The following is a 26992-nucleotide window of genomic DNA, read 5'->3' on the forward strand; positions in this document are numbered from 1 at the left end:
AGTAGCTGGTTTTAGCTGGTCTCCAAGCCTGGCCAGGCACAGGTAAAGTATTTGATTATCATTTAAAATGTTATTTGATATATAAAGTTCACACACTAGCATTGTGGCCGTAAGATTTCTTTATAAAATGTAAATATCTGTACTGTTTTACTTGTAGTAAGAGGCTGGATGGCTAAGTTTGTATGTTGCTAACGCACATGGTATATGTGTAGGTCTATATATACTGTAGTGAGTCCTTTCTAAACGCTTGAAATGTTTTAAAACACATCTGTAGGTTTACTATGTCCTGACCCTCCTGAGGTTAACCTCAACAACTCACAAACACATAAACACAGTTCCTCATATCACACGCGGCGCACACACAGCGGGGCAGATCCCCGGCTCAGCAGTAAATGAGCAAACGCAGGGCTTGGGTGGCAGAACAGATCACAGGTGTGCTGACAGAACACAGCCACTGTCCCAGAGCTGATGAGTGCTGAAATGACACACACACACTAACACACAAACACACACACAGATTTACTGCACAATAACATGCACAGCAGGTTGCATGCTAAGTCTCCGGGAACTAGTCCTGCACATGCCTGAACACATCCCAGGCACACTATTTGTGTTTATGATTGTGAATCACAGATAGTTGTTTGTCATTACTGGATAAAGATTTTCAAAAGTCCCTCACAACTTACAAACAAAACAGTTTAAAGTCAATAAAATATTTTAGAACTGAACTGATTATAACTAAAAATGTCATATTAAAAAATAATGTCATATTAAATTTATTTTCTATGCTTGAAGTTATATAAAATATGGTAGGATGTTTTCATTTAGTTGTATTTGATATAACGTGTAAAGTATATATTATTAAAGGAGTATATATAATATAAAGGTTGTTTAGAAGTTTATTCCGCAGTAGATCAAACACGTTTCTGAATCCATCCACTGAGGAGAGTCTGTGTTGCGCTGAACTAAAAGTCCCTACCATATGTTGTAATATGCTTCCCTCTGCTGGACATGAGCGTTAAACTGCACAGTGGGAAGAAAGATTGTACAAAAGCGTAGTTCGAATTGGATGAAATTAAATAACATAAAAACTAAAATAAATCACTCTGATTAAAGGATAATTTAATGTATTATTTTGTGTCAGCGCACTATAAAAAATATCAACTTTTTTAACTGTGCAGAAAAGGCAACTAGGACTATATTCATATAATAAACTCTCTATAATAATAAAATAAAACAATACAAAATAAAACAAAACAAATTTTATTTCTATAGCACATTTAAAACAACTGCCATTGACCAAAGTGCTTTTCAGCATTATTACATAGTCACACAAACAAAACTAAAAATTAAGATAAATAAATAAAATAATATTTTAAAAACTTTTATTTGACATGGAATTATATACAAATGTGTAATTAAAAGCAGCTTCGCAAAATATTTAAATATTACACATAATAGTAATATTTGATACCCCAATGTATTGTGATAAATCCAAATACATTAATGTATATAATATAATATAATGAAATGAAATGTAATGTAGTGTAATATAATATAATATGATATAATATAATATAAACATATATTTTACATATAAATATGTACAAATGTGTAATTACAAGTAGCTTAGAAAATTTTACACATAGTAATATTTAATAATATGATATAATATAATATAAACATATTTTACATATAAATATGTACAAATGTGTAATTATAAGTAGCTTAAAAAATGTACACATAATAATATTTAATAATATAATATAATGTAATATAATATAATAAATATAATATAATAAACTATAATATAATAAAACATATATATTACATATATGTACAAATGTGTAATTATAAGTAGCTTAGAAAGTTGTACACATAGTAATATTTAATAATATAATATAATATAATAGTATATAATATAATATAATATAATAATATCATATAATAAAACATATATTTTACATTTAAATATGTACAAATGTGTAATTATAAGTAGCTTAGAAAGTTTTACACATAGTAATATTTAATAATATAATATAATAAAATTTAATGTAATCTAATATAATATAATAATCTAATATAATATAATAATATAATATAATATAATAAATAATATAATAAAACATATTTTACATTTAAATATGTACAAATGTGTAATTATAAGTAGCTTAGAAAGTTTTACACTTAGTAATATTTAATAATATAATATAATAAAATTTAATGTAATCTAATCTAATAATATAATATAATATAATATAATACATTATATAATAAAACATATATTTTACATTTAAATATGTACAAATGTGTAATTATAAGTGGCTTAGAAAGTTTTACACATAGTAGTAATATTGAATACATTGTAATAAATCCAAATATAATAATGTTAATAATAGAATAGAATAGAATATTTTACATATAAATATGTACAAGTGTGTAATTACAAGCAGCATTGCAACATATTTAAATATTACACATACTAATATAATTTAGTAAATAAATATTATAATATAATATATAATCTTATATATATTTACATATATTTATTTACATAATCTTATATAATTGTATACAAGACAATACACATACAAAACAGTAATTTTCCAAAATATTACATTATATTATATTATATTTTTATATTATATAAACAACGTGCAATATTTAAATATATTTTGTGAATCTGCTTTCAGTTACACACTTGTACATAATTACATTTAAAGTATTTATTTCCAAAATATATTTATTATTATTTTCATTTTTTTTAATATATTTTATTTTACTAGTGAGCCTAATTTTCTTTTTCTGCACAATTAAAAAAGCTGATATTTTTATATTGCACTGGTATTCAATAGTACATTAAATTAACCTTTTATCCGATTTCTTTTTATTTTATTTATTTAAGTCTTGGATACATATGGATACAACTTCATCCTTTACTTTTAATATTTTGCTACAAATCCACACAATTTCAAAATAAAACTGAGGCAGTACTGAATTTGTTAAGTCTTCGCCAAAAGCCTTTGCTATCTATCAGTTTTAAGCAATCCTAAAAAAAAAAATCATAAACTTAAAACAGATTTCATTCTCTGGCGTCACTGTGCGCGACGCAAGTGCTTTCATTCTCACCGGAAGTGACGTACCACGGCCTCTTCTCTACTCAGCTACTGTTAGCTGGCTGCTAGACGGACTGTCGAGAAATCGGCAAATCCCGTCCAAAACAAACATATCTGGATTCCGTTGCTTTTATTTTGGCACCGGAGTGCGTTTGTCACCCGTCGTCATGCCCATGTACAAGGTAAAGCCCGTCAGTCCCGGTGACATAAAGATTGATTTGCCAACGTGCATGTACAAGTTACCGAATGTCCACGCGCAGGGAGCGAACTGCGGCGAGCACGCGCTTCAGGTAATCACATTACTAACATTACTGACACGAAAACACATCAATTCATCATTCAGATAACACATATGAGCATTGAATCACGAAAATGCGTAAAAGCGAAAGCACTTTAGCAGTGCCAGTCTGATGCAATAGGTATGCATGTCGGGTTTGATTGACAGCTGGAGAGCTTTGTGCTCTGGAATGAGAGGTTGGTCCTCCAGTGAGATGTTTGATTTCCTGGAATAACACTTTCAGTTTAATACACTGCAGACACTAACAACGACTCTCTGAGATACTTAGAAAGGAGATGGATCATCCTAGAAAGGATAATGATGGTGATGATGACATGGTAAACTGATATGTCTGTTTTTTATATCAGGGTACTCCTGCACTTCGTTATAGTTAAATGCAAACAAATGCTGATTTATTGTGTACATTTTGGAAAGCCAGACATGCAAATTGCATGTAAACGTCTCTTCTCATGTTTATCTTTTGTCTGTGTCAGAACGGGGAGGTGGATCCTGCTCTGAAGGCGCTGGAGGAGCGACAGGATGAGGTCTTGAGAAGACTGTATGAGCTGAAGGCAACGGTCGACGGGCTTGCGAAGACGGTGACCACTCCTGATGCAGATCTGGATGCCACCACACTCTCACGTGGACCTGCTGAGTCCGTGTTCAGAGGAACGGCAGATCTAGACTCTCTGTTGGGCAAGGTAAGCACTTACATGCACCATTAGGCATTTTATATTGATCTTCTTGAGTTAGATTAGGATGTTACAACCCTATTCAGGTGTGTTCCTCCAGCCTTCTGCTTTAACCACTAAACCAGTGTAAACATGTCAGTCCGGTTAACCTAGTTCTTCACTGATTGCTTGCTGTATGTTTGTTCTGTTTGTGTTTTAGCAGCTATAGTTAGTGTAGGTATTAAATAATAACATTGTAATGCCTATCCATGGATAATGAGTTCAATACTGGAATTTTTAATACCCTACCTGATAAATATCCAATTTCAATACCACAGGGAAGAATTAAAGAACAAAAATTTACAGATAGTGTACTCAACCCGTGTCATCCAAGATGTTAATGTCTTTCTTTATTCAGTCGTAAAGAAATTTTTTTTTGAGGAAAATATTTCAGGATTTTTCTCCATATGATGGACTTCTATGGTGCCCCTGAGTTTGAACTTCCAAAATGCAGATATTATAGGAGTAGTTCACGTTCAGAACAGATATTTACAGATAATGTACTCACCCCCTTGTCATCCAAGATGTTAATGTTTTTCTTTCTTCAGTCATAAAGAAATTGTGTTTTTTGAGGAAAACATTTCAGGATTTCTCTCCATATAATGGACTTCTATGGTGCCCCCGAGTTTGAACTACCAAAATGCAGTTTCTAAGGGCTCTAAGCAACCCCAGCTGAGAAATGAAGGGTCTTATCTAGCAAAATCATGGGTTATGGGTTATTTTCTTTAAAAAAAAAAAAAAAAAAAAAACACAATTTATATACTTTTTAGCCTCAAATGCTCGTCTTGTTTAGCTCAGCAAGACGAGTGTTTGAGATGAAAAAGTATATAATTGTAATTGTTTTTAGAAAATAACCCATCGTTTCACTAGATAAGACCCTTTTTTCCTCGGCTGTGATCATTTAGAGCCATTTGAAGCTGCATTTTGGAAGTTCAAACTCGGGGCACCATAGAAGTCCATTATATGGAGAGAAATCCTGAAATGTTTTCCTCAAAAAAATACCATTTCTTTACCACTGAAAGAAAGAAAGACATGAACATCTTGGATGACAAGGGGGTGAGTACATTATCTGTAAATTTAAACTACTCCTTTAAATGTGGCTTCAAATTATCCCAAATGTGGTTGTAAATGATCCCAGCCAAGGAAGAAGTGTCTTATCTAGCGAAACAAAGTTTTTTTTTTTTATGTTTTGATTACAGTTTATATACTTTTTAATAGAGCCCGACTGATAAAGGATTTTGAAGACCGATACCGATACAAATATCTGTTGGTTTTAAAATCCGATATTCCGATATATCGGCCGATATTTTTTATTAATTTTTTTTTATTTCAGAAACGCGCAACAAAACATTAACGGATTTCCCTGACATTAGTTATTTATGAGTTTTAACTAACATAATATGATAATGCATTTTAAAAAGAAACTTGTTTCTTTTATTGTCACGACAGAACAGAGGAACATCAAAATATATTAAAGTTCTGATAAATAAAATGTATAAAAATACAAACTTAAGATATGAAACGTAAAGTCCTTTGAACTAGGGCTGCATGATTAATCGCACGATGTTGTGAGGCGCGTTTAGTCAATGAAGCCGGTACTTTGATTAGTAGTAAATCTCCATCACATGCGTTCCATGTGAAGCGTGCACTTCGTTAATGCGATCGGCTTGTGATCCGGTGTTTTCCGTACCTCAGAACGGCTCAGTTCACAGTGAATGCAGTGGACTCGTTTACTGCATGTGCTGAGAGTTTAGCACACGTTTGGGAACGCAACGTCCAGCAGTTATGCTTTATTATCGTGGCAGATTTAAATATATTTTAAAGTGGAGTTTCCTATTAAAATAAAAGCTCTACTGCCGTTTCCGTCAAAATGGAAGATTAAAAGTGCAGAAGGAATTGTTGATGGCTAACGTTACTGCAATCCAAATTCAAAAATCTCTTTCAAGTGTAGAAATAAGGAAAAAAGTATTGTAAATTGTTTTACAAATATTATATTATTTTATATTATAGATATATTCTAATTTATTTGGCTTCTAAAACACCAGTGTGAATGTATGTTAGACTGAGACGATATATATCACAACTAAAAAGAGGGTTGAGTCCCCTCTAAATTTCAGATTCAATTCACTGACTTTTTTCTGACTTAAGTTTTCTTAGTTAAAAGCTCTTATTTTTAAACTCTCAAAGTGCATTAGATAGAATAATTTAACTATATAAATCATTTAAAATGTACAAACTTTACATTTTCAAATCTAAATATCATAAATATCAGATTGTAGACTTTATATCGAGATATTATCGCATCGTGAGATTTTGATATCATTACATCCCTACAGATACATCACATTTAATATTATATTCAAAACTCATGTAAAATATGGGTAGACAAAATTTGGCAGATGACTGCAGGGAAGTTTCTGACAACAGGTTTACGAATGCTTCTCATTACAATGCTGTAATCATCTGTCCACAAAAATGTTGGAAGTTATGTGAATGTAAAAATAAAGCGTCGAAGAGAAAAGAAAGTGAGAAAGCGCAGCTGGCACCAGTGTACCAACACTGCAGAAAATGAGTACTGAAACAATTTAAAATATTTCAGTGTCAGTCGGATCCAAAAAAAAAAAAAATGTATTTTTGAATATTGCTTAAGGGATAGTTCACCTAAAAAAAACAAAACATGATTTACTCACTCTCAAGCCAACCTAGGAATACATGACTTTATTCTTTCAGACGAATACAATCAGAGTTATAGTGAAAAACATTTCATGGCTGTTCCAAGCTTTATAATGGCAGTAAATTGTTGAGTTGAGTATTTTGAAATCCAATAAAGTGCATCCATCCATCATAAAAGTGCTCCACACAGCTCTGGGGGTTAATAAAGATCTCCTGAAGTGTTCCAGCAGATGACGTAGGACATAGGCATAACATAAGCTGTGGTGATAAGTGATGAACTCGGAAGCTCAAAGGAGAGGGCAAAGCATATATAACACTGGATGCGAATTACAAAACGAGGATTTGTGAAGAAAAATGTTGTTGGATTTCTATATAAGCCAAGAGGAGACTGGTTTTCCTTTGCTCCTGTAAACAAAGCTTGTTTTTTTTGTGAGACTAGCATATTCTCGTTGGAGCTTATGCTATGCCTATGTCCTACGTCATTGTTCATCCTGAAGTCATATACACCTAGGATTAGGGATGCAACGAATATTCGGCCACCGAAAATTTCGGCCGAAAGATTATTATCACCGAAACAACGCGGTCTAAACAGTATGTTGACGCAAACAGAAACCAAAGCCTGCACGTGCTTGTCTGAGGCAACACTTCTGCGGTGTGGACATATTTCAGTATATCTGAGAAAGACCCACGGATAGCGATTTGCAAAACTTGTAATGCCGAAATTTCTAGAGGGGGTGTGTCTGCAGTCGTGCGTGCAGCGATAAGAGCAGAGATCGGCGCATTGTGCGCAGATGTAGCTTTCAGTGAGTGAAAAACAATGGCTTTACGTTGGTGTTACGTCGCAATATTTTAAAGAGATGTCTTTTCTATATTCTGTATTTTTATTAATATTTATGTTTTAAACCATGGAGGTGAGCCAATGGATATCACACAAGCAACGTGAAAACTGCGCAATATGTTAAAGTGAAAGTAAAAACTGACAGTGCTTTTAGCATCTGACGTGCATTCTCTCAGAGACAATGAGAGACGATTATACTTCATAAATATGCTGATATTAATTTAGTCCCCTAATATTATTCTTGTGCCCCGAACATGGTTGGAAAAAAATAAAAAGAAACGTATTTTGTGTAAGGTTTGTTTTTGAAAGTCGGTTCTTGAAATAAAGCTCTTAATTTTCATTGATGACTGCAGTGTTATTAGGGGTTAAGAAAGACTTAATTATGATTTCAGGTGGTCTTAAATGTGGGGACTGAAAGAAAAAATTGCGATGAAACTTCAAAAAGCTATCCATTGAATAAATATGAGCGCTGCACGTTTCAAAGGAATTTGCTGCACTGCTTTGTGTACCATTCTGACAGCGCCTCCTGCTGGAAGAGAAACGCCTAGAGTTGTAAATGTGAACTGATGGATCCACAAGATAATGTGTTATAAAAATTTAAACAAACAATTTAAACAAAGGCAGTAAAATATATGTATATATAATATAATTGATTTATTCTTTGAAACTTTAATATTAATTTATGCAATTGCAATGCCTTGATTTTAATAAGATTAGTACACAGTCATAGCCATAAATGCAATGGTACTAATAATTGGCATAATTCTTTCGGTGTTTTGGTTTTCGGCCTTGGTTTCCTCTTTTTCGGTTTTCGGGTTCGGCCGAGAATTTTCATTTTGGTGCATCCCTACCTAGGATGCCTTGAGGGTGAGTAAATCATGGGCTAATTTTCATTTTTGGGTGAACTATCCCTTTAAATACTGTACAAATGAGAGGTATTTCATCTCAGTTGATTTTTATTTGAAACTGGATGGATGTAAAGTGAATAAATATGTTGTCAGTTCAAAGAACAGCTTCATGTTTTGTAACACAAATATTATAAAACTGATTGTTCAGACTTTGAATTGTGCTTGATCCACATTTTAAGGTTACTAAAGGTAACATACAAACACCTCAGCTGTATTCCATATTAATGTGAAAGGTTGCAGTGTTTGCTCATCCTGTGGTAAACAACTCAATGTACTCGCTCATCTTGCTGAATTGTGTCTGGTTGTCTTCCAGGACCTGGGTGCACTAAGAGACATCGTGATTAACGCCAACCCTGCCTGTCCTCCTTTGTCCCTGCTGGTTCTTCATAGTCTGCTGTGTCAGCGGTACCAGGTGCTCTCTAGTGTTCATGTGCACTCCTCTGTGAGCGCTGTGCCTCCTCCGCTGCTGTCCTGCCTGGGCCCGCGACACTCAGACAGCTACGCCCGCCAGCGCTTTCAGCTTGGCTTCACTCTCATATGGAAAGATGGTAAGAGGGTAAAAAGAGAACAGCACTAAAAATTTCAGAATGTGTTTTCCTGGAGGGCCGCAGCTGTATCAATTTAGTTATTTCAGTTTAGTGCAAGTTCTGCTCCCATTATTATCAAAAACAAAAACTTCTTATCCTGTCTTTATACTTCATTGGTTTTCATTACAGGATTCAAAAGTGCGTTGAAGTCAGTCAAAGAGCTTGAGTTGAATGAAATAATTCCGGCTTTAGAGTGGTGTTAAGCAGAATCTGACTAACTTGAACACATTTTGCTATAATACTCAACACTGCAAAAAAAAAAAAAAACTTCACAGAGCACAAATGTCTGTACTCCTTTACTGCAGAAAGACTGGTGTCGTTACATTTTTAAAATGTCAATGCAGTACAGAAGTACAGGTGCTATTGGCAACACTACACTGGATTGTGAATGGTGGGTGTTTATACCAGCCAGACCTGTTGATTGTGGTCGACTACTCCTTCTGAAATTATTTGCCTAGCAGTCAACAACAAAGCTGAAAAGAAGGGTGCATTGATTTATAGGCAGAGCAGATTATTACATTTTGACAAACAATTACAAAGAAAAAACTTTTTTTTTTTTGTAACAAAAATGTGTTTTAGGAAAATAAATTAGATTGATTTGGGTTTCTCCTTCTGGACAAAATAGAGAACAAAACAGATTTTTTACCTGAGGTCTAAATTAGTTCACTTCCAGAATAAACATTTCTTGATCATTTGCTAACCCCCATGTCATCCAAAATGTTCATGTCTTTCTTTCTTTCTTCAGTCGAAAAGAAAATAAGTTTTTTCTCCATATAGTGAATTTCAGTGGTGATCAGCAGGTTGAAGCTCCAAATTGCAGTTTCAATGCAGCTTCAAAGGGTTCTTCATGATCACAGCTGAGGATAAGGGTCTTCTCTAGCTAAACGATAAGTCATTTTCTTAAAAAAAATAAAAATGTATACTTTTTAACCACAAATGCTCATCTTGCACTAGCTCTGCGATGCATGTCTTCACGCATTGCGCATTGTCTGTGTACTTTGTTTCAATAAGGTAATGTAGGTCGAAAAACTCTCATTGTGCTACATACTAGTTAAACAAAACATAAGAATACAACAGTGCAAGCATAAGAAAAACAATTATAGACCTAAACAATAGTTAAATTTACACAGTTTGGAGACGAACCAACGACATAAAAAGACAAAAGTAGGGCTGCACAAATAATCGAATTTCTAATCGTGATTACGATTACTGATGCCACGATTACTAAAAAAAAACATTAATTATTCTGTGTGCTTAAGAGGCGTGTTTAGAGCATGTCACGTTGTAATTCTTTTGCCTTTTAATCTGTGCAAATTTGGTAACTTTATACATTTTTGTATGTATTGCTTTATTGTACAGGGTGGCCATTTATATGGATACACCTTAATAAAATGGGAATGGTTGGTGATATTAACATCCTGTTTGTGGCACATTAGTATATGTGAGGGGGCAAACTTTTCAAGATGGGTGGTGACCATGGTGGCCATTTTGAAGTTGGCCATCTTGGATCCAACTTTTGTTTTTTCAATAGGAAGAGGGTCATGTGACACATCAAACTTATTGGGAATTTCACAAGAAAAACAATGCTGTGCTTGGTTTTAACGTAACTTTATTCTTTCATGAGTTATTTACAAGTTTCTGACCACTTATAAAATGTGTTCAATGTGCTGCCCATTGTGTTGGATTGTCAATGCAACCCTCTTCTCCCACTCTTCACACACTGATAGCAACACCGCAGGAGAAATGCCAGCACAGGCTTCCAGTATCCGTAGTTTCAGGTGCTGCACATCTCGTATCTTCACACCATAGACAATTGCCTTCAGATGACACCAAATATAAAAGTCTAAGGGGTCAGATCGTGAGACCTTGGGGGCCATTCAGCTGGCCCACGATGACCAATCCACTTTTCAGGAAACTGTTAATCTAGGAATGCTCGGACCTGACACCCATAATGTGGTGGTGCACCATCTTGCTGGAAAAACTCAGGGAACGTGCCAGCTTCAGTGCATAAAGAGGGAAACGCATCATCATGTAGCAATTTCAAATATCCAGTGGCCTTGAGGTTTCCATTGATAAAGAATGGCCCCACTATCTTTGTACCCCATATACCACACCATACCATCACTTTTTTTGTTCCAACAGTCTTGGAGGGATCTATCCAATGTGGGTTAGTGTCAGACCAATAGCGGTGGTTTTGTTTGTTAACTTCACCATTCACATAAAAGTTTGCCTCATCACTGAACAAAATCTTCTGCGTGAACTGAGGGTCCTGTTCCAATTTTTGTTTTGCCCATTCTGCAAATTCTGTGCGCCGATCTGGGTCATCCTCGTTGAGATGCTGCAGTAGCTTGAGTTTGTAAGGGTGCCATTTGTGAGTAGATAATATCCGCCGAAGGGATGTTCGACTAATGCCACTCTCCAGTGACATGCAGCGAGTGCTACGCTGTGGGCTCTTGCTGAATGAAGCTAGGACAGCCACTGATGTTTCTTCATTAGTGACAGTTTTCATGCGTCCACATTTTGGCAAATCCTGAACCAGTTTCACGAAACTTAGCAAGCAGTTTGCTAACTGTAGCATGGGAGATGGGTGGTCTCGTAGGGTGTCTTGCATTGAAATCTGCTGCAATGACCCGGTTACTGCGTTCACCAGATATCAACACAATTTCGATCCGCTCCTCACGTGTTAACCTCTTCGACATGTCAATGGCTGTGAATAAAGAGAAACTTGTAAATAACTCATGAAAGAATAAAGTTACGTTAAAACCAAGCACATCATTGTTTTTCTTGTGAAATTCCCAAAAGTTTGATGTGTCACATGACCCTCTTCCTATTGAAAAAACAAAAGTTGGATCCAAGATGGCCGACTTCAAAATGGCCACCATGGTCACCACCCATCTTGAAAAGTTTGCCCCCCTCACATATACTAATGTGCCACAAACAGGACGTTAATATCACCAACCATTCCCATTTTATTAAGGTGTATCCATATAAATGGCCCACTTTGTATTTAAATATTCCGTTATTTTTGTTAAAGAAAATGGTTATTAAACCTGTAATACTGTATTATGACACCACGTTTTTTGCAAATAAATTTCAATATCGTGATAATACCGTATTCCGTAATAAAAGCATTATCAGTTAATCGCAACATGAAAATTGATACCCTATGCATATTGCATATTTGTACTTTTTTTTTTTTTAAATTTAAAAAATCGAATCCAATGTATTGTTGACATTTGTGACTTTTTTTCTGTATTTTTTTAGAAAATCGGTTCGTTTAGCTAGATAAGACCATATCGTGTCACAGTGCGTCACTCCTGGATAATCGAAAATGGGCTAAGAGGCTGGACGTGGGTGAAGCTGGTTGCTGAAACCACGCCCACCTAGCGCGACAGTGGTTACAGCAGCGGCAATCCCCTGTCACTCAAGTGGCCACGCCCTTAATTATGCAGAATTTTAAGGCTTAATATAATTTAAACGGATGAGTTATTAAAAAATTCACCCCCTCACAGTTGACATGAAGGCCAAAATTAGCTATATAGATCAAAACATTTTTTCTGCTGTAAAGTTGGGCATTTTAACATGGGGAGTCTATGGGATTGACTCCCTTTCGGAGCCAGTCTCTAGCGGCCAGTCCATGAATTGCTTCCGTGTTGGTTTCAATAGAGAGAGCGGGAGGTTGCCGCTTGGATAAGACCCTTATTCCTTGGCTAGGATTGTCTAGAGCCTTTTGAAGCTGCATTGAAACTGCAATTCGGACCTTCAACATGTTGATCCCCATTGAAGTCCACTATATGGAGAAAAATCGTGGAATGTTTTCTTCAAAAACCTTAATCTTTTCAACTAAAGAAAGACAGACATTAATGTCTTGGATGACATGGGGATGAGCAAATTATCAGGAGATTTTTATTCTGGAAGTGAACTAATCCTTTAAGAACTGTATAATCCTGTATATTCCATTGCATTAACTGTAGTGTTACCTTTCAGTGTCAAAGGTGGAGATGAAGTTCAACACACAGAGCATGTGCCCGATCGAGGGGGAGGCCAACGTTGCTCGCTTTCTCTTCCGTCTTTTGGGTGCCGAACCCCAGGACCCGGTTGCTGCCACACAGATGGACTGCTGGATCGACACTGCAGTTTTCCAGCTGGCCGAAGGGGGCAGTAAAGAACGGGCAGCCGTGCTGAGATCACTAAACGCGGCTCTGGGACGTTCGGCGTGGCTTCTGGGTGAGGAGTTCTCTCTCGCCGACATCGTGGGTGCCTGCTGTGTCCTGCGGGCCGGCCAGAGTGCATCCGCACCGGCTAACGTACAGCGCTGGCTCAAGTCCTGCCAGAACCTGGGCCACTTCGACTGCGTTTACTCTTTACTACAGTGACGAGAGCTGGGAAATCAGTGCAGGTCGTACTCTAGCTGTAACAAGTAAACTGATCAATTATACAATGAAAAGGGAAATGCAACGTGACATCAGCCAAATGTAACCTGTTCTGCCAACACATCCCAGAATCCGGTGTTAACTGAGCTCAGGTCTGTCATGTGAAATGTTTAGAAAAGATGTCACTGGTGATGTTTTAACTGGAGGCGATCTGAAACTGATCCCAGGCCAGGGTCATACATGCAAACACTCAGAGAGAGGGCATTTGGGATAATGATACTGTAAACACCACTCCCTCCCGCCTTGTGCCTAATAAAACGTTGTACTAGAAGATGTTGTGTGTTGCTGTGACATAATCTATCGGGTGTTAAATGAATCGTTTGCAGTGTGAGCCCAAGGACCTACTGGTATGTGACGTATGAGAGGTGATGCTTTGTAGCGTCTTTTTCTTAAAACCTATTAAACATTTTCACTTCAGGTTAGATACGGATTGATTTTTTTTTCACTCTCAATACATATATAAAATATAGAATGATTGCTGTTATGTTTGTCAGGAGGATTGCACTTCTATTACAGGTTTTATTTTAAAATGGTTTAATTTAAAAAGTAATTTAATTATGCAAGAACGCATTAAATTGATCAAAAGTGATATTAAAGGGATACTACAAATATTTCTATTTCAAATAAATTCTGTTTTTGAACATTATTATTCACAGAGTAATAAAAGTATCACTGTTTCAACAAAAATATACTTTTTCAACACTGATGAGCATCAAATCAGTATATTAGAATGATTTCTGAAGCAACGAAGACTGCAGTAATGATGCTGAAAATTCAGCTTTGCATCACAGAAATAAATTGCATTTCAAAAGATTTGACAATATAAACGGCTATTTTAAATTTTAATAATATTTTACTATTTTTACCACATTAATGACTAATAAATGCAGTCTTGGTGAACATTAGAGATGTTTCAAAAACATTTTTAAAAACTACCAACCCTAATCTTTTGAATAGTAGTGTAGCTTTCAGAAGTTCTAACTTCTTTGGACTAAGCAAAACAACTGCAGTTGAAAACTAGATTTCTAGATAGAATTCTATATAAAAAGTGAACAATATGCAAAATGGGTTTGCGTTATTATAATCAAAATCAAAAAGGCTGTAATTCATGATGTAACCTGTGGATGGCGGCACCATCCTCAACAACTCAAACCGCTGAGTTAAATTTCAGTTTATTTCCCCTCAGGCAAAATAATTTTAATTTCACAGCTCTCGGATTTTTCCTCACTCACACAGGAAAGAATTCACACACTATACAGATCAAATAACACTTTCTCAAAGTGAGAGGTTTAAAAATAAGGTTTAAGCACTGATTGGGATCCTAAATCGAACCCAAAGTGAATCAGGTTATGTACTGAATTGCTACGCACAATACACAGATATTTAGGTTGATACGAATCTAGTTCCACGATCTACAAGGATTTTGGATTCAGGAACCTGCCCTACTTGGTAAAATCACTATCATCTCTAGCCTTCTCACTGACAGCTAAACAAATAGCGCATTATATTGTTTACAGTAGCATGACACCGACCTGTACCTCAGATAATGATATAGTCCGGTTATTAGATTTTAGTTGTACAACCATATTGCTCTTTTCCCCCTTAATAGAAGGATATTTGTTTTTGTTTTTCAATCTACAAGCTAAAGAGGTTAAAGAATCAAAGATGATGTTATCAGCCCGGCGTCAATAAAGCTGAATATCAATTTTCTTTCTCGTGTTAATGAGAAAATTCCCTGTAACGCCGTTAGGGACACATCACAATACTCAAACCGTCTGTAAGGGTATGTTGTGTTTTTAGTTGAGTTATTAAGCCTAGAGGTCTTGACAGCTGTGCCCAAGACGCTTGTATTTACATGATAGCTGTTGTGGAATATAATGGGATTCATATCTGCAGGCAATCTAGGGTTAAAAAAAACATGATGCTTTGATTTCACTAAAAGTACTCTACTTATCTGTTGTGGCTTGAGGGCTTAAAACTAGAGTCATTTAAGTCATGTATTTCATATGATCTGAGAAATCTGATTTATGGATTTGGGAAACGCTTAGGACTGTTTCTGGCTTCAATGCAGTGTTCCAGCTGTTATTTACACAAAATGTGTTTACCTTATCTCTAAATAATTTTTGGTTGTCAGATTATTCTGCTGGAGGATCATGTGACACGGAAGACTGGAGTAATGATGCTGAGAAATCACCTTTGATCACAGGAATAAGTTACATATTAAAGCAGATATTACAGTTATGTTTATAATTGTAATTCTATTCTATTCTTTCTATTCCACATTTTTCAAATTTCTTTCCCTGTGTGGCTTTGCAGGGATGCTGGAGCCTATTCTATTCTATTCTATTCTATTCTATTCTATTCTATTCTATTCTTGTCCTGTGTAGGTTTGCTGGGAAGCTAGAGCCTATTCTATTCTATTCTATTCGACATTTGTTCGGACTGCTTGTCCTATGTAGGTTGTCTTGCCTTATTCTATTTTATTCTTCTTTTTTCAAACTGCTTGTCCTAAGTAGGCTTTCTAGGATGCTGGATTCTATTCTATTCTATTCTATTCTATTCTATTCTATTCTATTCTACGTTTTCAAACTGACTTCTTGTCCTGTGTAGCTTTGCAGGGAATTTGGAGCCTATTCTATTCTATTCTATTCTATTCTATTCTATTCTATTCTATTCTATTCTATTCTATTCTATTCTTTGCAGGGAAGCTGGAGCCTAAACTATTATATTCTATTTGGCAGTTTTTCAAACTCTTCGTCCAATGTAGGTTGTATTTCCCTGTTCTATTCTATTCTATTCTATTCTATTCTATTCTATTCTATTCTATTCTATTCTATTCTATTCTATTCTATTCTATTCTATTCTATTCTATTTTTTTTTTCAAACTTCTTGTCCTGTGTAGGTTTGCGGGTAAGCTAGAGCCTATTCTATTCTATTCTACATTTTCAAACTGCTTGTTCTGTGTAGGTTTGCAGGGAAGTTAGAACCTGTACTATTCTATTCTATTTGACATTTTTGAACTGCTTGTCCTATGTAGATTGTCTTTTCCAATTCTATTCTATTGTAGTCTAGTCTATAATTAATTTTTCAAACTCTTTTTCTTGTAAGTTGTCTTTACCTATTCTATTCTATTCTATTTTATTCTCTTTTTTCCAAACTGCTTGTCCTAAGTGGGTTTTCAAATATGCCGGAGCCTAACCTATTCTATTCTATTCCACATTTTTCAAACTTCTTGTCCTGTGTAGCTTTTCAGGGAGACTGGAGCCTATTCTATTCTATTCTACATTTTCAAACTGCTTGTTCTGTGTAGGTTTGCAGGGAAGCTAGAGACTATTCTATTCTATTTGACATTTTTAAACGGCTTGTCCTATGTAGATTGTCTTTTCCAATTCTATTCTATTGTAGTCTATAATTCATTTTTCAAAGTCTTCGTCCTTTGTAGGTTGTCTTTCCCTTCTCTATTCTATTCTATTCTATTCTATTCTATTCTATTCTATTCTATTCTATTCTATTCTATTCCACATTTTTCAAACTTCTTGCCCTATGTAGCTTTGAAGGGAAGCTGGAGCCTATTCTATTCTATTCTATTCTATGTTTTCAAACTTTTTTCGTATTGCTTGTCCTATGTAGATTGTCTTTTCCAATTCTATTATATTCTAGTCTATTCTCTTTTTTTTTTCAAACTGCTTGTCCTAAGTGGGTTTTCTGGGATGCTGGAGCCTATTCTATTCTATTCCATTCTATTCTATTCTATTCTATTCTATTCTATTCTATTCTATTCTATTCCACATGGCTGGAGCCTATTCTATTCTACATTTCAAACTGCTTGTTCTATGTAGGTTTGCAGGGAAGCTATTTGACATTTTTAAACTGATTGTCCTATGTAGATTGTCTTTTCCAATTCTATTCTATTGTAGTCCATTCTATTCTATTCTTTTTTCAAACTGCTTTTTCTAATTGGGTTTTCTGGGATGCTGGAGCCTCTTCTCCTCTCTTCTCTTTTATACTATTCTATTCTATTCTATTCCACATTTTTCAAACTTCTTGCCCTGTGTAGCTTTGCAAGGAAGCTGAAGCCTATTCTATTCTATTCTATTCTATTCTATTCCACATTTTCGAAACTTATTGCCCTGTGTAGCTTTGCAGGGGAGCTGGAGCCTATTCTATTCTATTTGACATTTGTCCGAACTGCTTGTCCTATGTAGGTTTTTTTCTCAATTCTATTCTATTGTAGTCTAGTCTATAATTTATTTTACAAACTCTTTATCCTATGCAGGTTATCTTGCCCTATTCTATTCTATTCTATTCTATTCTATTCTATTCTATTCTATTCTATTCTATTTCACATTTTTCAAACTGCTTGTCCTGTGTAGATTTGCAGGAGAGCTAGAGCCTATTCTATTCTATTCTATTCTATTCTATTCTATTCTATTCTATTCTATTCTACATTTTCAAACTGCTTGTCCTGTCTAGGTTTGCAGGGAAGTTAGAGCCTATACTATTCTGTTCTATTTGGCATTTTTTCGAACTGCTTGTCCTATGTAGGTTGTCTTTTCCAATTCTATTCTAGTCTAGTCTATAATTCATTTTTCAAACTTTTCGTCCTATGTAGGTTGTCTTTCCCTATTCTATTCTATTTTACTCTATTCTATTCTAATATAGTATAGTATAAAATAGTATAGTATAGTCTATAGATTATTTTGTTATTTTGTTGAATATTTAGTTTATAAGCTATATTTTTTTCTGATCCTTAATCATACACTCTAAAAAGTGCTGGGTTATTTTTGTAAACACATTGCTGGGTTAATTGTGCTGGGTCAAAATGTTGGGTTGTTTGAGGCACTGTAAACACACAGTTGGGTTGATCATGCTGGGTCTAATGGACTATAAGGGGTTCTTTCACTATGAACACCTGGGTTGGGTTATTTTGACCCAACCGGTTTGTTTATTTTTTTCACTTCATCGAACATTCTGGATTCTTCACTCGTCTCCTCGCCAGGCGGTCACGCACCTCGCAGCAAGCAGGATTATAAGGTAAATTAATATGATTATATCATTATTTACCTTTATTTTTAATAAGTTGTGTTTTAGAGCACACTGATTTCACTGTTTAATGCAATATTTGATATGTCGCTGAGCGGGGTTGGCATTTTATTCCGTGAATGACGAACGTTGTAACTTAAGCAGCCTAGCCCTAGCGATGTACTTTTTTGCCTCAACAATCGCTTTATTGTTATATAAAGTGTGTGTGTGTGTGTGTGTGTGTGTGTGTGTGTGTGTGTGTGTGTGTGTGTGTGTGTGTGTGTGTGTGTGTGTGTGTGTGTAGTGTTATTTGTATAACTTACAGTATACACATGGCCTTTATTTTAACGCCTTATGGAAAGAGTAGGTCAGAAATACGGGGGTAAGTTCCTTTACTGTCTGCATACTGTATGGCTTTGTAATGTTTTGTCAAAATTAGATAATTCCACACAAAAATTTATTTTTTAAGGGCATATTTTTTCAAGTAAATGTCTGCGACGTGCCGAATCCAACGATAGATCCATATGTTTTATGTTGAGCATTTTCGCGCTTTTTTCCTTGAGGTAACTTATCTGCATTAGCTAAAACGCTATGTCCCTTACTTTAATAATGTTAAACCACAATATGACTGGTATGTACTATTGTTTATTACTTAAATGTAATGTTGTCTTAGCTACAGTATGTAAAGTTAGACTTAATCTCTCGTGGTGTATGCGGACGTTCACATGTCGTGTTTTATGCCTATATATACGCTCATAATGGAAGCTCGTTTTTCCAGGCACGGGACATGGTTGCTTAGCAACGGCAGACGCCATGTGAGAGCAAGCTGCGTTTTGGAAAGAATGAGAAAGCGACGCGTCTTGCGTTTTCACGCGTTTTTAGGCGCGGCATGTGAACGGCATTTTAGTGAATGCCTGTGTTGCATTACAAACTAGGAGACCAGTATAAACCTTAAACTTATTGAACCACATTTGTTTTTCAGATTTTATCAGATTTCACAAGACTTTAGGAAGCTATATCCAGAGGCAGACTTTTTGAAGACTGGGCTACAGTTGCAGACCTAATTCTTGCGAGTGCTCAGCAAGGGATAAGGTGACATGACTTAAGGTAAGCTTTTTCTTATAATATGTCAATCTATAAAAAACATATGCAACTGTATTTGACACACATCAACTGGTAAATACAATGGTACAGTAACACTTAACTAGTTGCTTATTAGCTTGTATATTGGCTGTTAATTAGTACTTATGAAGCACAAACTGATGCCTTATTCTGCATGAGCATATTCTACATCCCTGAATCTGACCCCATACCTAAACTTAACCTGCAGTAGTTGAATGAGGGTGGGAATTAATTTGCATTATTTAAAGGAATGAAGAAATCTTCATATGAAAGTGTTTCAGTTTGTTGTTTTGATTATAAAATATGTCTCACAGTTTGCATATTATTCCTATGGTTTAGATGCTAAAGGGGAAAGTGCTTTCAAAGTCCTGCCCACTCTGGAGAAAAGGTCTTCAGACCCACAACCACGGAATCCCGGAGGCCATTCATTGACGTACAACCTGTAAGTTTTGTTTTACGTTTTCTGCTCTAATAAGGGTGTATATATATATATAAACACAGTGGTGGCCAAAATTATTATAACAGTAGTATTTTCACCAGCTAAAAAAATATTTTAAGTCAGTGTTTGTTATCTTTTGCTGTAGTGTGTCAGTAAGAAATATCAGTTTACATTTCCAAACATTCATTTTGCCTTTAATTGTGTATCCAGTGAGGTTTTTGTTTGCACAACAGCCAATCCTCCACACAGAGATCTGATCTCATCATCATCCAGTCTGTCTGGAATGACATGAAGAAACAGAACAAACTGAGACAGACTAAATCCAGAAGAACTGTGACAACGTCTCCAAGATGCTTCAAGAGACCTACCTGCAAAGCTACCTGAAAAACTATGTGCAAGTGCACCTCCTGTAGGGCAAAAGCTGCTTTAAACGCAAAAGGATGGTCAAACCAAATGTTGATTTAATTTAGTTAATCAAGGTTAACTGATAAAGAACATTTATTTATGACATTATTTCTGACAGCATCATTTTATGACATTTTTAGACAAGTGCTTAAAACTCTTAACAGTACTGTAGCTTTGCAGGCAGGTCTCTTGGAGCATCTTGGAGACGCTGTCACAGTTCTTCTGGATGATGATGAGATCAGATCCTGTGTGGACCACTGGCTGTTGTGCAAACAAAAATGTCACTGGATTATCACAATTAATGGCAAAATGAATGGAAATGTAAACCGATATTTCCTACTGACACACTACAGCAAAAGAGAAATCACTGACTTAAAGCCTTATTTAGCTGGTGAAAATACTAGTGTTCTAATAATTTTGACCACAACTGTATGAAAAGTTGAGAAGCAAAATGAGCATTTATTTCATGCCTCTATGTTTATGTTCATAAAATACACTTAACTTAAAATGTTAGTTATGTTGCAAGACTAAATGTCGTATAATTAACAGGTGGGGACCAACATGGTGGATTTGAGCCTTGGGATGAGACAACGACATTTCTAGACCATCGCCATTGTTCCAGGCCATGCCATTGAAGCGGACTTGTTGCCTGGGAATTTCTCCAGCTTGCAGTATATCATATTGATGGACATAAGTCTTCATGTGTGAAGTTTTTGAGGGCAAAAGTTTTTTTTCTTGGCCACTTGTAACATGTTTTAAATTGTAAGAATTGTCTGGTGGACTCTTTGTTTGGCTAAGTTTTAATGGCATAATGTTTGGAATGATTCTAATTTGGTAATAATTCATTTTTGAGTGTTCTGCTGCTGTAATATTGACATAAAGAATATGAATATAGTGTGCCTTGTTTACAGTTTTGTGTTTAAAAGAAACTGATCTACTAAAACCGTTATTTGTGTCTGTAAGGGTTGGACAAAATGTGTGACAGCTGTACCTATTTGAAAACTGTATTAAAAATAAATATGAAAACTCATTAAATTGACATTTACAGATGCATTTTTTTGTGTTGTGTAACTGTATTACAGAAAAACAATAATAATTTTACATTCTTTTGTGATTTATATATTATTATTGGTAAATATAAAGGTAGCAAGGCAATTAGACAACAAATAACCCAATATTTAGGTAGTTTTTAACCCAGCAACACAGTTAATCTGACCCACTGGTTGGGTCAAATAAACAACCCAGCATTTTGGGTCAAATGATTTAACCCAGCACTTGGGTCAAAACAACCCAACGCGTGTTCTGTCCCATAGTTACCCAGCAGCTGGGTTATGGTTGGGTTATTTTTTAACCCAGCACTTTTTAGAGTGTAATCATTTAAATAATTGTGGATGATAAGATAAATATGTAAATGTAAGATTTTCATGTAACTTATTTAGTTTTCATTGTACCACAATGCCATATAATAGTCTAGATTTTACATTTCTTTTACTGACCAGCACCCATAACGAATTATTATTAGATTAGATTCAAATTCATTGTCATTGTGCAGAGTACAGTACAAAGCCAATGAAACACATTTTTTTGTTGCATAGCAACCATCTGTTATGTCAAGGACTATAACTTCTGGCGGAAGGATAGGAATATGCTTGATAAAATAAAATTAAAAAGGAAAGTGTAAAATATAATACAGTAGCCCCAAAAAGTATTTGAGTAGCAAATGTCTGGAAAATCATATGACACTGAAGATTGCTGAAAACTATTGTGTAGTGTGTATGAGTATTTGTGAAAGCAAATATAACGCAAAACCTGTATGTAGACAGGCTTCCAGTTCTCTCCTTCATACATAGGTCAAGGTGAAATATGCACAGAACCTTCTTTCAGTGAGTGCTTTCTAAAAATAATGCTGTATAAAGGTCAGCATGCTGACCTTTGTTGTGTTTGGTCCTCTTGTCAGACAATGCGGCCTCTCCTCGAAGAGCATCACGCTCAACCTGCAGCTTTAATTGGTGTTAACATCATGTTTTCAGGCTTATTTCACACCTACCACTCTTCGGTTACCACAGATGCATCCTGGCAACATAATCTCAAAGGTTTTAATTTACACAGCATACATCAATATACAGCTGTGAAGACACATAGGATTTGTCTGTGGCTATGTTGTATGAAAGATAAAATATCATATCATATAAGGCAATAACATATCAGAAGAGTTTGTGTTGTCGCTCATCTATTTATTTAAATTACTGTTACTATTGCTTATACTTGGGTTAGGTTTTTTTTTCTAAACCCCCGCTTTAAATATTACACTACATGTAACTTATCCACACTGTTTCTGATAAAATCATAAATGATACCTCAAATCATGTAGCATGTTGAGGAGAGGTGTGCTATTGTTTCACTATACAATCAAACAACCAAAAACATCCCATAGACTTAACCAAAGAACCCACTTGTCATATCTACACAATAGAAATTGGCACTAGAGACTTATGGGGTGGGCTCCAACTTAGCAACCTCCAGAACACTGTAGCAAAATCCTAGCCACTGCAAAACAACACACTAAAAACCTTGCACAACATCTTAGCAACTCTCTGGCTGCCACCCAGATCATCACCTGCATAACAACATGCTATATCACCAAGAACATTCTGCATGTCAGTTTGCACTGGCTTACACAACATTTTTATAGTCTAGATTTATTCTATTTCATTCCATTCTATTCAATTATTTTCTATTCTATTTTATTCTAATTCTAAGTCTAATTCAGTTTTCAAACTCTTTGTCCTATGTAAGTTGTCTTGTCTAGTCTTGTCTTGTCTTATTCTATTCTATGCTATTCTGTTCTGTTCTGTTCTGTTCTGTTCTGTTCTGTTCTGTTCTGTTCTATTCTATATTTTTCAAACTGCTTGTCCTAAGTAGGTTTACCTGGATGCTGGATGCTATTCTAATAGAATAGAATAGAATAGAATAGTCTCCAGCATCCTATCCTATCCTATTCTATTCTATTCTATCCTATTCTATTCTATTCTATTCTATTCTATTCTATTCTATTCTATTATATTCTATTATATTATATTATATTCTATGTTTTGTTTTCCAAACTGCTTATCCTAAGTAGGTTTTCTGGGATGCTGGAGACCATTCTGTTCTGTTCTATTCTATTCTATTCTATTCTATTCTATTCTATTCTATTCTATTCTATTCTATTCTATTCTAGCCTGGTGTAGTTCTAAGTCTAATTCAATATTCAAACTTTTTGTCCTATGTAGGTTGTCTTGTCTTATTCTATTCTGTTCTATTCTATTCTATTCTATATTTTTTCAAACTGTCTTAAGTAGGTTTTCCGGGATGCTGGAGACTATTCTATTCTATTCTATTCTATTCTATTCTATTCTAGCCTGGTGTAATTCTAAGTCTAATTCAATGTTCAAACTTTTTGTTCTATGTAGGTTGTCTTGTCTTGTTCTGTTCTGTTCTATTCTATTCTGTTCTGTTCTATTCTATTGTATATTTTTTCAAACTGATTGTTCCAAGTAGGTTTTCTGGGATGCTGGAGACCATTCTATTCTATTCTATTCTAGCCTGGTGTAGTTCAAGTCTAATTCAATATTCAAACTTTTTGTCCTATGTAGGTATATTTTTTCAAACTGCTTGTCTTAAGTAAGTTTTCCGGGATGCTGGAGACTATTCTATTCTATTCTATTCTATTCTATTCTATTCTATTCTATTCTATTCTATTCTAGCCTGGTCTAATTCAATGTTCAAACTTTTTGTCCTATGTAGGTTGTCTTGTCTTATTCTGTTCTATTCTGTTCTGTTCTGTTCTGTTCTATTCTGTTCTATTCTATATTTTTACAAACTGCTTGTCTTAAGTAGGTTTTCCAGGATGCTGGAGACTATTCTATTCTATTCTATTCTATTCTATTCTATTCTATTCTATTCTATTCTATTCTATTCTATTCTATTCTAGCCTGGTCTAATTCAATGTTCAAACTTTTTGTCCTATGTAGGTTGTCTTGTCTTATTCTGTTCTGTTCTATTTTGTTCTGTTCTATTCTAGTCTATTCTATTCTAGCCTGGTGTAGTTCTAAGTCTAATTCAATATTAAAACTTTTTGTCCTATGTAGGTTGTCTTGTCTTATTGTATTTTGTTCTATTCTATTCTATATTCTTTCAAACTGATTGTTCTAAGTAGGTTTTCTGGGATGCTGGAGACTATTCTATTCTATTCTATTCTATTCTATTCTATTCTATTCTATTCTATTCTAGCCTGGTGTAGTTCTAAGTCTAATTCAATATTAAAACTTTTTGTCCTATGTAGGTTGTCTTGTCTTATTGTATTTTGTTCTATTCTATTCTATATTCTTTCAAACTGATTGTTCTAAGTAGGTTTTCTGGGATGCTGGAGACCATTCTATTCTATTCTATTCTATTCTATTCTATTCTATTCTATTCTATTCTATTCTAGCCTGGTCTAATTCAATGTTCAAACTTTTTGTCCTATGTAGGTTGTCTTGTCTTATTCTATTCTGTTCTATTCTATTCTATTCTATATTTTTTCAAACTGTCTTAAGTAGGTTTTCCGGGATGCTGGAGACTATTCTATTCTATTCTATTCTATTCTATTCTATTCTATTCTATTCTATTCTATTCTAGCCTGGTGTAATTCTAAGTCTAATTCAATGTTCAAACTTTTTGTCCTATGTAGGTTGTCTTGTCTTGTTCTGTTCTATTCTATTCTGTTCTGTTCTATTCTATTGTATATTTTTTCAAACTGATTGTTCCAAGTAGGTTTTCTGGGATGCTGGAGACCATTCTATTCTATTCTATTCTATTCTATTCTAGCCTGGTGTAGTTCTAAGTCTAATTCAATATTCAAACTTTTTGTCCTATGTAGGTATATTTTTTCAAACTGCTTGTCTTAAGTAAGTTTTCCGGGATGCTGGAGACTATTCTATTCTATTCTATTCTATTCTATTCTATTCTATTCTATTCTATTCTATTCTATTCTATTCTATTCTATTCTATTCTAGCCTGGTCTAATTCAATGTTCAAACTTTTTGTCCTATGTAGGTTGTCTTGTCTTATTCTGTTCTGTTCTATTCTGTTCTGTTCTGTTCTATTCTGTTCTATTCTATATTTTTACAAACTGCTTGTCTTAAGTAGGTTTTCCAGGATGCTGGAGACTATTCTATTCTATTCTATTCTATTCTATTCTATTCTATTCTATTCTAGCCTGGTCTAATTCAATGTTCAAACTTTTTGTCCTATGTAGGTTGTCTTGTCTTATTCTGTTCTGTTCTATTCTGTTCTGTTCTATTCTATTCTATTCTGTTCTGTTCTATTCTATTGTATATTTTTTCAAACTGATTGTTCCAAGTAGGTTTTCTGGGATGCTGGAGACCATTCTATTCTATTCTATTCTATTCTAGCCTGGTGTAGTTCTAAGTCTAATTCAATATTCAAACTTTTTGTCCTATGTAGGTATATTTTTTCAAACTGCTTGTCTTAAGTAAGTTTTCCGGGATGCTGGAGACTATTCTATTCTATTCTATTCTATTCTATTCTATTCTATTCTATTCTAGCCTGGTCTAATTCAATGTTCAAACTTTTTGTCCTATGTAGGTTGTCTTGTCTTATTCTGTTCTGTTCTATTCTGTTCTGTTCTGTTCTATTCTGTTCTATTCTATATTTTTACAAACTGCTTGTCTTAAGTAGGTTTTCCAGGATGCTGGAGACTATTCTATTCTATTCTATTCTATTCTATTCTATTCTATTCTATTCTATTCTATTCTATTCTAGCCTGGTCTAATTCAATGTTCAAACTTTTTGTCCTATGTAGGTTGTCTTGTCTTATTCTGTTCTGTTCTATTCTGTTCTGTTCTATTCTAGTCTATTCTATTATATACTATGTTTTTTCAAACTGCTTGTCCTAAGTAGGTTTTCTGGGATGCTGGAGACTATTCTATTCTATTCTATTCTATTCTATTCTATTCTATTCTATTCTATTCTATTCTAGCCTGGTGTAGTTCTAAGTCTAATTCAATATTAAAACTTTTTGTCCTATGTAGGTTGTCTTGTCTTATTGTATTTTGTTCTATTCTATTATGTTCTATTCTATTCTATATTCTTTCAAACTGATTGTTCTAAGTAGGTTTTCTGGGATGCTGGAGACCATTCTATTCTATTCTATTCTATTCTATTCTATTCTATTCTATTCTATTCTATTCTAGCCTGGTCTATTCTATTCTAGCCTGGTCTAATTCAATGTTCAAACTTTTTGTCCTATGTAGGTTGTCTTGTCTTATTCTGTTCTGTTCTATTCTATTCTATTCTATTCTATACTATGTTTTTTCAAACTGCTTGTCCTAAGTAGGTTTTCTGGGATGCTGGAGACTATTCTATTCTATTCTATTCTATTCTATTCTAGCCTGGTGT

General features: G+C 34.6%; 1 protein-coding gene and 1 long non-coding RNA gene across 3 annotated transcripts; both read left to right on the forward strand.

Moving 5' to 3' along the window:
• The first annotated feature begins 3141 nt into the window (after window positions 1–3141).
• Window positions 3142–13985, forward strand: aimp2 (aminoacyl tRNA synthetase complex interacting multifunctional protein 2). Of its 2 annotated transcripts, none has more exons than XM_073833903.1 (4): window positions 3142–3298; window positions 3888–4094; window positions 8857–9091; window positions 13118–13985. In XM_073833903.1, the coding sequence occupies exons 1-4, from the start codon at window positions 3284–3286 to the stop codon at window positions 13504–13506; spliced, it is 846 nt and encodes a 281-aa protein (XP_073690004.1). In that variant the 5' UTR covers window positions 3142–3283; the 3' UTR covers window positions 13507–13985. The 2 variants fall into 2 exon arrangements, with proteins under 2 accessions (XP_073690004.1, XP_073689997.1); XM_073833896.1 differs by having other exon boundaries at window positions 3150–3406.
• A 4360-nt stretch (window positions 13986–18345) lies between these two features.
• On the forward strand, window positions 18346–21411 carry LOC141325921 (uncharacterized). The gene is made up of 4 exons (XR_012353849.1): window positions 18346–18597; window positions 19568–19692; window positions 20047–20149; window positions 21101–21411. It is a non-coding gene; the product is annotated as an uncharacterized lncRNA (long non-coding RNA).
• The last annotated feature ends 5581 nt before the right edge of the window (window positions 21412–26992 follow it).

This window comes from Garra rufa, chromosome 1 (genome assembly GCF_049309525.1).
Source record: "Garra rufa chromosome 1, GarRuf1.0, whole genome shotgun sequence".
NCBI lineage: Eukaryota > Metazoa > Chordata > Actinopteri > Cypriniformes > Cyprinidae > Garra > Garra rufa.